Genomic DNA, 12,471 nt, shown 5'->3' with positions numbered 1-12,471 from the left:
CGATCAGTAGAGGTCTTGAATGAGTTGCAAGAGAAATTCTCGCGGTATGCGGCATCGAACGCGGACATGGAAGCAAGCCATCCAGAAGCTCATACCGCAAGCGGGGCGGACACGGACGGTGATCGGTGTGGTCGGCAACACCGGCGCCGGCAAAAGCAGTGTGATCAATGCAGTGCTGAACGAGGAAAATCTCGTACCGACTAACTGCATGCGTGCATGTACAGCCGTCGTGACAGAAATATCATGGAACGACAGCATAGATCCATCCGCTAAGTATCGTGCGGAGATTGAGTTTATTGATCGGGTAGACTGGGAGGAGGAACTCACGGTCTTGATGAAGGATTTGCTAACCGGAGACGGCGCAGTCTCAAGCGGCATCTACGAGCCAGACTCGGATGCTAGTATCGCATGGGCCAAATTTCAATCGGTCTATCCGAAGCTACCCAGGGACACGCTGAATCAACACAAGGTCTCCGATCTGATGACCAAGACCGACGTTTCGAGCATCCTAGGGACCACAAAAACGATAGAAACAGCTCAGGCAAGTACTTTCTACCAACAGCTTCAGCATTACGTGGACAGTAGGGAGAAATGTAACAAGAAGAGCAGGGGTAACGACGGTGGCAGGACGAAGACGACCAAGAATACAGAGATGGAATATTGGCCGCTGATCAAGGTCGTGAGGATTTACACGAAAAGTCCTGCGCTGTCCACAGGTACTGTCATTGTGGATTTGCCTGGTGTACACGATTCCAACGCAGCACGGGCTGCTGTTGCTCAAGGCTACCTGAAGCATTGTAGTGGATTATGGATCGTTGCTCCCATCGGCCGCGCAGTGGATGATAAGGCTGCGAAGACTCTCCTCGGAGGTTCCTTCAAGCGGCAACTTAAGTGCGATGGTGGCTTCTCCAGTGTCACGTTCATATGCTCGAAGACAGATGACATATCAGTTACCGAGGCTATTAACAGTCTAGAGCTAGACGGGACAGCAGAGCTTGAAGAACTGGGCGACGAAAACAGGACCAGCATCAAAAAAATCGAAGATAAGATCGAAAGTCTTAGAGAATCGCAGCAAGCTTGCGAAGCCGCTTTATCCAGAACGCTCAAGGACATGGAAATCTAGGAAGAGCTTTAAGAACAACTAGATGACGGAAAGAAGGTGCATGCCCCGGTGGGTGAGACCAGCAAGCGCCTCAAGGGTTATAAGAAGGACTCAGCAAGGAAGCGAAGGCGCGTATCTGAGGAAGAATCGGACGAGAATTGGGTTTCTCCTGACGACGATGGAACCGATGATGACAACGAAGTTGAGATCGCACTTTCAGAGCCAGATATCTATAAGAAGTTCCAGGAGCTGAGGAGAAGCCGGAAAAATGCTAGAGAGGAAATCTGGCAAATCAAGGGTTCGATCGAGGAACTGAAACTCCAAAAAAGCGAGCATGAGGTGCAGAACGACGAGACCAAGGGTAAAATCCGCCGCTTATGCATCGCCGAACGTAATGAGTATTCCAAGATTGCAATTCAGCGGGACTTCGCCGCCGGTATCAGGGAGATGGACCAGGAAAATGCGGCAGAAGAAGATGAGGACAACTTCGATCCCGACGAAGAACTACGAGACTATGATCAAGTCGCGAAGTCCTTGCCAGTCTTCTGCGTTAGCAGCCGAGCTTACCAGAAGCTATGTGGTCGATTGGTTAAGGACGATCCTGTCCCAGGTTTTACCAACACCGAGGAGACTGGGATTCCTCAATTGCAAGCCCATTGCAAAAAGCTCACCGCGGGCGGCCGTATTCAGATCAGCCGCAGTTTCTTGTTGAATCTATGTCAGCTCTTGACTGCGTTCAACTTGTGGGTCTCCATCGAAGGGACTGGTTCGAAAGCTACCGAGGAGGATAAAGATAGGCAGATCAAGTATTTGAAGCGCGCGTTGGCCAACTTGGACGCTGTATTCAAGGCATGTATCTATGCATGCTTCGATCAGGTGCGTGCAGATCTGAAACACTACATAACTGACAAGCTACCGGAGCTGGTCAAGGATGCCATAGACGCCGCACCGAGTACAGCCAAAGCCTGGAGTAAAAAGAAGAGCAGGGCGGCTTGCCCTGGCCGACTTATCTGGCTGTGGTAAGACGGCATGGTGTCTTCCGATCCTTCAGCGCTGGGCATCGCGATTTCAACGCCGATCTCGTCGATCCGATCTTGAAGCATCTCGCGAATGGATGGGAACGAGCATTTCAATCGCGCCTGCCTAAAGCTTTCTGCACCTTCGCCGCCAATTTTGGTCGTCTACTATACACCTTCCACGGCTCTGTTGAGCGGCAAGCGGACGAAACCGGTGTAGGCCTAGCCGAACTCTCCATCTTGAAACAGCAGGTCTACATCTACGAACAACTCTTCCACAACGTCACTACGGTGGTAATCAAGCAGATGACGCAGCTTCAGCGCGAAGCCAATCGTAATATCACACTCACAATCGCAAACGGCATGCGCAACGTATACGAGTTGTGCGCCAGCGAGTGTGGCCCTGGTACGTATAAACGCATGAAAGAGCATATGACAAACTATGTCGACCGCGAGCGGCACCAAATGTTTCACGCGGCGGCCGGGACGTTACAGAAGGACCTGGATCAGATGTGCAAGGCTTTGCAAGAATCGATGAAGACTGAGGCACATGAGATCTATCTTCAGATTTACAGAGATTATGTACGTGTGCTAGGTGGAGCGGTCAGCAGTCAGCCTGCCGTAGTCCAGTCGAAGCAGGAAAGTGAGCTGCGGGCAGAGGTCAAAGGGATTCTAGAAGGCGTTAATGCCCGATTCGAATCCATTGGTAATGACTAACAGGAGCTCATCCCGTTGTAGGAACGAGATTCAGCGGCGCCTTCGGATTGGACCAGGAGACTGCTGACAATGACAACACTACGATCATGGAACCTACATCTCAGTGAAGCTGGGAGGTGGATTGGGGAGCTTCCGCCCATGACCAAGATTACCACTTCCAATGTAAACATTGCTGGATGCACTGTCATCCTCCCGCGTCTCCGTTACATGGCAAAAAGCTATATTGAACAGACAGAGCGCATGATGTTAACAAGTAAGGAGTACAGGATTAAGGAAGAAGTTGGTTGATTGATAGAGTCTATCGAAGCGAGTGAATATATATCCTCCTGTTACATAATCAGTGATGAAACGCACTACTCCATAGTAGATGTAGATGCTAACATCTATAGCATGGAAGCTTTCGCGTTAGCTATGTTCGTGCGTTGCACTGTGTCTCGAAGCTGTACGATGGCTGTATTAGAGACTGATTGCAGTTTCGCTGCTAGGTGTATTCGTTGACATGAGCTATACGGCAGGGCTTTAAACCTAGCCCTGCTCCTAATCCGAGCTGGTTTTCGGGTGTCCTGGAGCGCTTGGCAAAAGCGCCGCACGGCTACTCAGCCACACGGCCACAGATGTAGCGTTAGTAGCGATAGATTACAGCTAAGCTGCTTTAAGCTAGGTGTGCAGGTCTTCCTTATCTGGCACTTCTAGCAGGCGGTCTTGTATTTAGCACAGACGCACGACAACCTCTTGAGCTCAAGCGCAGTGCTCAGGATAGGATAGTAATATAACAAGCTGTAAGTTGACGGACTTTTAACAAGATGCATGAGCTTTCAACGTATCTAATGCTAGCCAAAGCGAGGCGGTCGCGCGACGCACATACTTAATTGACGTATTGCACGGTAAGTAGAACCTACTTCTAAAAGACATTAAGAGAGAATAGGCGTCGTAGCCTAGGGCTACTATTCCAAGAATATCTATTCTCCTAACCTGTTGTTAAGTTTGTTATGTTAGAGATTGTCTGTAGCATCCCGTCACGTAGGGTGTCCCGCTACGTAGGGACGGACGTTACTACCGCTTAACTAAGGAGGTTCCTGTATACGCCGCCGCTCTCCTCCTTAATCCCCGTAAACGCATCGCGTATATCAAGCAGAACTAGCCAGAGGAATAGCACGAAGATACCATTGCCTCAGCCACAGCATTCTAGCAAACGGAATTTAATCACAGGACCCCCAGCGAATATCCCTCTACTCCTACGACGATGCCACCACCACTAGCAAAGAAGCAGAATCAACTCGCAATACTATCAAAGAAGCTAGAGATTAGGACTATTAATGCGAGTGTTAGTAATAATTTTACTAGCTTCATTAACAGTATAACAACAGATATTACTCCAGATTGTACGCCTCTAGGGTAGTAGTGTCAACCACAGCAGAGAAGGCAGTATCTGAAGCTTAGCCGCATGGCGAATAGTGTTCTGTCTATCCCAGCAGAGTCATTAGAGCCAGAGAGGACGTTTTCTAGGGCAAGAAGGATATGTTCATAGAATAGATTACGAATCACATGCAAAACTGTCGAGAGAATTAAATGTACGGGCAATTAGCTGCGTCAAGGGCTCATACGGCCCCTCCATAAGAACGGAATGGGTTTAATTAGAATCCTAAGGCTAGAAGGTAACTCTTAGGATGTTGAGGATGATAGTGGGCATTATTTCAACTAGTATTAGAGCAAGTAGGCGCTGTAGATATTTCTCACCACTATAAGTCGTTCATTCGTTCGTTTAAATCGTCTCTTCGTTCGTTTAGCCGTTTGCAATATTTTTAAACCATTCAACCGTTTAAGAAATTTTCGACCGTTCATACGGTTTGCCCATGTATGGCTAGTTAGCCATTTCTCGTACATAGCTAAGCGTAGGGGCAAAGCCTCGCGCGTCGAGCTTCCTTACGTATTGTACAATCGCCTCCTCTTCATGCCTCTAGAGCTTTAAGCAATCAGGTTGAATATCGCATCGTAAAGCCTTTCCAGTGCGTCGATTGCAGAGAGTGCTTTCATGTACGTTATAGAGGTGCGCAGCTCGTCGCTAGGTAAGTAACGCATTTAATTTAATAGCTTAGATAGCATAGATAACCCTGTCTTCAGTAGGAAACAAGTCAAGATGAAGTAGTTAAGACATTATAATAGAAGGTTAAAAGTAGTGTAAGCTTAGCAGAGTGCGCATTTCGATAGTGTGCGCATTTCGATGGTGGGGCACGTTATTCAAGTTTAGCTCAAATCAAAAACAAATCAAGCTATTCAAATCAGATCAATCAAGCTTTAACTTAATTTTGAACCATTGCAAGCCCTGCCAATGCCCCATAATCAGCCATCGTTAACCGTGTGAGAGGGTAGAGAAAAAGGGGGAGGGGGGAAGCAGCTGCAATGGCAGGAATCGGGGGTGTCAAAAGAACGTCTCGGTGTAGACTATCGCACAATACCCGCTGGAGCCCATAGCTAGTCCGCAGACTCCGCAACAAGCAATTAAGTAAGTCCCGGCAGGTTCTAATTAGATTAACCAATTACCTCTTTAGGCCTAACAATTTTCTATAGAAGTTTAACTCCTACTTAGATAGGCAAGGAGGTCTCTAACAAGGTACAGATTAGATTGCTTGTTGCGGACTGTGCTAATTCGCTTAGAGGCATTACGTACCAAATACACTTGTCGTCGCTGATCCCCACAAGATAACAGTTCGACCTAATCACGCGTGTCTGCCCATATGCTAGCAGACCGCAAACGTTGCTAATGTTGTCCATGCCCCCAATACTCATTCATCGAACGTGTGCGCTAAGCTGCACTATACCCATTCCCAGAATCGAAAACTTAGGCGTATCCCAACATCGGCATCCCCGCACGGAAAGGTGATGGCTAGTTCACGTCCCCAGCATCCAGGTTTGGCGCATCTAGCTATAGAAGCTGCTAGACCCCCATTCCATATTACCGCAGAACACGTCCACGGTATACAACTAGTCCCAGTCCACCAGCGTCAGTATAACTCTCGTCGTCAAGTCTAAAAGTCGGACTCCAACAGGGCATAGCGACCATCCCCAGCCGTAGGCAATCAACCACGAACATCGTCCCAATAGCAGTATACCAAATAGCTACGGCCACGCCATCAGTCCCTCACATCCCAACGGGCCGCCATATCATCCCCAGCCGCCAACACCTGCTCAGCAGTACGCCCCTCCTGTTACACCTTACGCGCAGACTCCGTACATAAACAACTATGACACCGCACAGCAGATACGGCGAAAGCAGGTGCGTATCAGGCAAGCCTGTAACCAATGCCGTTCGCGGAAACAGAAATGTAGCAAAGTTCAGCCGTGCCAATTCTGCAGAGAGAACAACTTCAACTGCCAGTACAAGGAAGTCCCGCCACCCAAGTGCGTTGCCTCTTCCCTCCCTTTAGTTCATCGCTAACCTTTCCTAGGCAAGACAGAAGCATGATGCAGCTTCAAGAAAGTGTAAACAGCATCTCTAAGGTTTTGTCGCAGTTTGTAGACCAGTTCAACAGCTAGAAATCAAGTGTTAAGAGTAGGCTTCCACAATCGCGGAACCACGAGATAATGTCGAATCACGCTTCGCCTGAAACCTCTTTTTCCGCACCCCCAAGAGAGCATAGCACATCCAGATGGCCTACCCCTATACAGGGAAGAGGACACATAGGTTATGTCAACAGCAACCTGAAAATGGAATTGCCCATCGCTCCCCACTCAAACATAATATCGCCACTAGGTGCGCAAGCATCAGCTTCTATCAAGCAAGAGTCGCAATTCGCTCCGCCTCTTCAAGGACCAGCAACACCTGCCACAAGTGTAAGGACCAACCGCAGCCATGCTACTAAAACTAGTCCCAAGGAACAAACCGGCCTGCAAGGTAATCACACTACACCAGCGCACAAGTTGCTAGACGAGTGGCAACAGATAAGCATCTTCTATCAAGGTATTCCGTATCTAAGAAGGCTGATAGATAACAGCCGTAGAGTCTTAGACTACCCAATGCAGCTTAAGAAGGATCGCGGACTATTGCGTGTCTGGGGTGTTAGCGAGGGCTAAGACCTAAACGACGGAGCGCAAGGACCTAAAAGCCCAGAAAGCAGCAACGATTCAGAAGCCCCTTCACCAGCGCCTAGCAAAGAAGGACTTTAGGGCTACCCATTTTCCGAAGTCGAGAATAGAACACAAACACCAGGCAGCACACCTCGAGAACATTTCCTGCAGCAGCTGCAGCAGCAGCTGCAACAACCACAGCAGGAGAACGGGCTTCGCGCAGATAGTCGGCCCGACTTTCAACGCCATGTCATGTTTAACCTGCTCAGGTCCTACATAGAGACCATGCATATTTTCCATCCTTTCATGAACGAGAGCAAGCTAAGACGTATAGTCAAGGACTTCAGTGACCAATACAGTCCTAACGCGAAGCCTTTAAACGCCCACTCCCCTGCTCCCGTTCGCAGAGTCAAGCGAAAGCACTTGGCCAGCAATCTCGATGGACTTCCATCAGGTCGTGGTGAGATCGAACAGTCGTTGCGCAACGCGATTGTACTACTCGTTCTTGCCCTCGGTAAAGTCTGCTCGCATACAGAGCCATTACCTGCGCCGCAAAATAATCAAACCCCGTACGTCCACAGTAAATAGGGATACATTCGGAATTCTCCTCGTCTCAACGGGAGTTTCAACAGCGTCAACAGCAAGACCTACGACAAAAGCCACCCGCGGAACATCGATCTACTACCTAGTATAGCCTATTATGCCTATGCCACCAATATTCTCGGGAACCAACAAGGAGGTAACACTGTCGCGCATGCGCAAGCTATGCTGCTAGCTGCGCTATTCCTTAGTCAGTATGCACGAGTACTAGAGAGTTAGAGCTAGATTAACAACGCTTGTCAGATTGCTCTAGTTCTCATCAAAGCCGACTACACTAAGCTGCTCCGTGTGAACAGCAACAGAAGACATACCTAGAGTTCAAGGGAGCGCTACAGACTCAATCTCGTAATCTGTGTCTACTAGACAGCTCTACAGCTGGAATCGGATATTCTAGCAGAAATAAGTACTTTACCGCCTTCCAGCATATCTGCACATCAAGGCGAGATCATGTACCCTAAAGGCGTCAACAAGAACTAGTCCCAAGACCAGGATAGCAATTTTGTGCAGCAAGATGTAGAAGTACGCGCAGGCCCGAGACAAGACTTAATGATGAAGCTGTACTCCACGCAGACATTCCTACGAGTGGTCCTTAACGTAGCGCATAATGCCCTGTACGGTCCCAGTAGCCGCAAAAGGTTCGACCCTACCAGCTTCACGGAGGTTGCTCACCATGCGCTCACCCACAAGGAGATTCTAGAAGGCTGGCGGAAACTCCTTACACCAGAACTTGCATAGTCGGACGACGAGTACCCCTCGACTGATCTCAATATCGCTCGTGTACGCGCCAAGTATTATGGCGGCCTATACATAACGTTGCGTCCCTACCTCAAGCTTGCGAGCCACACGCTAGAGTTCCCACCTCCGCCTCCTAGTACAAATAGTATTACACAGCATAACTCGCTATCACCTTATGGAAACGCGGCTTCAAACCGAAATGTGCAGATAGTTAACCTAAGCGGAGACCAGCACAAGATGATCAAGATCTGTTGCCAATGTATCAACGCTGCTATCCAGAGTACCATCGCCTTCAATCGTGTAGGCAAAGAGCCTAGCAGCATATACCAATACTTCCAGCCTACGCGCAAGAAGAGGCTTATCGTAACCAACATATTTAGTACACTTCACGCGTAAGTCCATGCCTTACTATGTAATTAGCGCAATCGACTAACATTCAATCTAGACAATTCGGCAATATGCTCGTACTAGCCTCAGTGTACAAATCCAAATTATACCGCCTCTTACCCAGCGACACATAGCTTACGAAAGCCAACCTCACCGCACTATTCAAACGTACCATCGCCGTTATCAGCGATGTAGCGCAAAACTCGCCCACCCTACGCATGGATCTCAAAATTCTCAAGAACGTTCAGAGGCAACAGGGTCTCGAATGAGACGGATAACATTGGCATAGAGCCTCCTGCCTCGCACTTGTACAGGCGAGATGCCGTTCGTCTAGCGGTACGATCCCAGTCGCCAGTCGCCAGCCAACAATCGTATTCGCAAAGCCTGAAGGTGGAGGGATACCACCGGGAGGTCATAGTTGTCTTAGCCAAGGTAGTCGAAGACTTTCCTCTCTCGACGGCAGTACCAAAGAGAGCTTATCATAGAAAGATCCAGTAGACTAAGTCGCAATAGGCCCACATGCGTTTTAGGACTGCCGCCAATAGTGACAGTAACCTTGTTCTAGCAAGCACTCAAAGATGCACATCCACCAACGGAGCCGATAGTCAACATCCAGATCAACATGCCCTAGGCAGGAAACCCGGGATTCCAACATCCACATGCCGAAATCACAGCTTAGAGAAAGGTAGAGTGTATAGTAACAACAGGTACCGATAGCCGTACTTGTAGAGTTAATAGTCCAGGGACGGGAAGGTAAAGAGCTGACCTGTGCCGCAACAGTCTAATAGCGTAGCAAGTTACAAGATGTCATGCGCTATATAGACTGTGCATACCATAAAAAATAATATACGTTGACCTTGTAGTCTGTGACATCGTAGCGTTCTGTACATCATTACATCTACGTCTCTTTCATTTTGTAAGCCTAGGACCACATCACATGCTCTGCAGCCATAACTAATGCGTCCGACTATCTCAGAGCTCAGACACACACTTATACATACACACACACAACAATACACGCATACATAAGACCTATACTACTATCACCCCTTGCTTACAATAGATATGCAGAGTAGTAGTGTTGTCCATAAGCCGCCCACAGCACCTGCACCTACAGTAAACAGCCGCAGCCGTAGAATACTTCAGCCACGTAAGTTTTAATAGCGAATACTGTCGCATAGGTCTATAGACTGCTCCACCCAAAAATCTAGTCAAAATAGCTATTGTATGTGCCACTACAGCCTCAAGTTTGCTAGTAATAGTTAGGGCCGATTCCGCGCGCCGTCACCAAATGCGTCGAATCCGCCAAAACAGCGTCTGTAAGCTTAAGGCTGTAGAGCTACACACAATAGCTATCATCACAAGAATCTTTAGTAGAGTGCTCTATTAGCCTATGCAACAATATTCTTTTACATATATTAATTGTGTAGTGTAAGCCTAGGACCACATTACATGACTGCTCAGCAGGCATGACTAACGCGTCCGTCTACTTAAGAGTTCAGATCACACACTTGTACATACACACAACAATACACACAACAATACACTCATACACAAGACCATACACTACCACCCCCTGCTTACACATTCTCTAAGCACTATGTTCCGCCTTCTATCCAGAACAACTTCCTGTTAGTTCAGCAGCAGTTGTTACAAGTAGCGCAGTTCGTTAGCTACCACTACGTAAATATAGAATTATAAGGCGCTCTTCCTACAGGATTTAGACTTTGCTACTCTTTAGGCTTAGCTACTAAGGATTCAAGTCCAAGATATGCCTAAGAAGGATAAGGCAGGATATCTAAGCGCGGGCACCGAGCGCACACTCGGTCCGCACATATGCCTTCGCACTACTATAATCAATCATTCACATGTGTCGCAATCAAGCTTAGTTAGAACAGGACAATTAAGGAGCACTAAGACGATCGCATCGTACGTGATTGCGGGTAGCAGTGCGCGTCATACTTTCATCTCTCTTACAGAAACCAACAGATTCTCCTATTACATCCTACCTTAACCGTTTCGCCTATAGCGGTACGGCCGCGAAAGATCAGCTTCTTCCGCTGCAAAGACTTTACTAGTATAGCTAAAGCAAACGTTATAATAACGCAACTAGCATAAGACGTTCTTACGCTTACAGAAGTGGTCTAAGCTCAGGCGCCTTTCGGACACGCAAGCCCAGCTATTAATACCCTAGCTTACTGTTCTAAACATGTTGCAGAGCTCGATTACAGACTAGCAGACGCATCCTACAGAGGCAGACGAACACTCCCTTCGTTATTTCTAAGGCGCAGTGTCTTTTTAAGTCTACAAGCTAGTACGCTATAGCAGCAGTAGAAATAGCTGCGTGTTTTTACTTCTTACTTCTTGCGCCTACCCTGCATAGAAGAGTCGCGAAAAGATCAACAACCATAGTCTCTACTCAGTAACGAGGCCATTAAACATCTTCTGCCTCTTCCTCCCCTGTGCATACTTAATCCTTTCGTTTTCCTCCTGCAACGCATCCCTCTCTTTCTCGATCCTTTTAATGTAATCAACAGCGGCCGCTATCACTACGGCTTTTCTTGGCTTAGGCTGTCCTATGGCATCACCCTCGCCGCTTTGTGGCAAGGTCGACACCGCTTGTCGTAACCTCTCGAGCTCTAGGTTCAGGCCCTCGCGGTACTTACGCTCGACATGGTTGTGCGGAATTCGGTTGCGGCGTTGCTTGCACGACCTTCCCGAAGATGTTGAGAAGAATTCAGCCTCGTCGCTGCAATCGAGGGGCGGGCGTCCCCGCTTGCGCCATGGGCGCTTTGACGTAGGTTCGTCTTTGTGCTCGATTGATGGCGGAAGTGGTTGATGCGTCAAGATACGTCGCGAGACGGTTGCCTCCGTTGCGTCGCTGCAGAGAGAAGGGGTGCATAAGCAGTCATTGTCTGGTAAGATGCAGGCTAATTCACCCAGAGGATCGGTCGAACGTCCGCAAGAGATCTGATCGAGCAGTCCGAACGGAGTGAGGTTGGGGGCTTGCTGTAAAGCAGATTTGGCAGTCGCGGTCGTGTTTGGCGCAGTAATGCTGGTTGCCGGCAATGTTAGATCGAAGCAGCTCTGTGTCTTAGGTAGCAAGTCTGAAGCCACCTCGAGCGATGCCGTTGTCTTGCCAAAGAACGAGTCGGTGTCAAAGAATTTGGACAATGAGTGATCGTGAGGCGTGTTGGAAGCGTCTGGAAGGTGAATGTACGTGCAGTAGGCTTCTTTAGAATCATTTGGACGAGACAGCTCTTGGAGATAGGCCAGACAGCTAGCACAGACTACACTAGGATGACCTAGGAAGTCCATTATGCGATCGTAGAGGTTGGCTGATGCTCGTGAGCTGTAGATATGGGAGAGTTTATAACTCTAGAAAGTAGCCCTTAGGCTGCAGTCAGAGGAAGACGTATTGATTTGGAACCAAGAAATGAGCAGCGTATATATACCAACAAGCTTTTAGCTAGTTGGGGCCATAGTTTATAGGCGACTTCAACACAGCTATAAACGACTGCTTGCGACTGCGAGGAATCGCTTGCAACTAGGGACATGAAATCCATGCGTATGTGCGGGCAGGTGGGCCACCTCTGTGGCGAGGCGGCCAGCCTGTGCTGCTTGCGTTGTTAGGGCCCCGCAGCGACCGTTGCACCGGGTCGGCTGGCGGTAATAATGTCGTCTTTCCAGCTGCATGTTATCAAGACGAAGAGATAAGCGCGAGCAGATCGGGTTCGCCGACAGTGGTTCAGCCTAGCCATACTAATGCAAGCTTTAGCCTTTGTCAGCTCTAGCTTGTGATGATCCCCAAGAAGGATCGAAGCTATCCTTCAACGCGGTTGGGATCTG

At 48.6% G+C, this 12,471-nt stretch overlaps 3 protein-coding genes across 3 annotated transcripts; 2 read left to right on the top strand and 1 right to left on the bottom strand.

Annotated features, from left to right (window-relative positions):
- Window positions 1–46: 46 nt before the first annotated feature.
- ALTATR162_LOCUS5040 (uncharacterized protein) lies at window positions 47–2,835 on the top strand (the record flags this gene model as incomplete). Its single annotated transcript, XM_043312656.1, has 3 exons — window positions 47–1,055; window positions 1,146–2,121; window positions 2,154–2,835. The coding sequence occupies 3 exons, from the start codon at window positions 47–49 to the stop codon at window positions 2,833–2,835; spliced, it is 2,667 nt and encodes an 888-aa protein (XP_043168591.1).
- A 5,637-nt stretch (window positions 2,836–8,472) lies between these two features.
- On the top strand, window positions 8,473–8,891 carry ALTATR162_LOCUS5039 (uncharacterized protein; the record flags this gene model as incomplete). Its single annotated transcript, XM_043312655.1, has 3 exons — window positions 8,473–8,627; window positions 8,681–8,711; window positions 8,757–8,891. The coding sequence occupies 3 exons, from the start codon at window positions 8,473–8,475 to the stop codon at window positions 8,889–8,891; spliced, it is 321 nt and encodes a 106-aa protein (XP_043168590.1).
- Window positions 8,892–11,037: 2,146 nt separating this feature from the next.
- ALTATR162_LOCUS5038 (uncharacterized protein) lies at window positions 11,038–11,940 on the bottom strand (the record flags this gene model as incomplete). Its single annotated transcript, XM_043312654.1, has 1 exon — window positions 11,038–11,940. One exon carries the CDS (start codon window positions 11,938–11,940, stop codon window positions 11,038–11,040), a length of 903 nt encoding a protein of 300 aa, XP_043168589.1.
- Window positions 11,941–12,471: the final 531 nt, after the last annotated feature.

This window comes from Alternaria atra (assembly GCF_907166805.1).
Source record: "Alternaria atra isolate CS162 genome assembly, contig: 24, whole genome shotgun sequence".
Lineage (NCBI taxonomy): Eukaryota > Fungi > Ascomycota > Dothideomycetes > Pleosporales > Pleosporaceae > Alternaria > Alternaria atra.
Note: the sequence above shows the minus strand (reverse complement) of the source record. Positions and strands in the feature narration are given on the sequence as shown.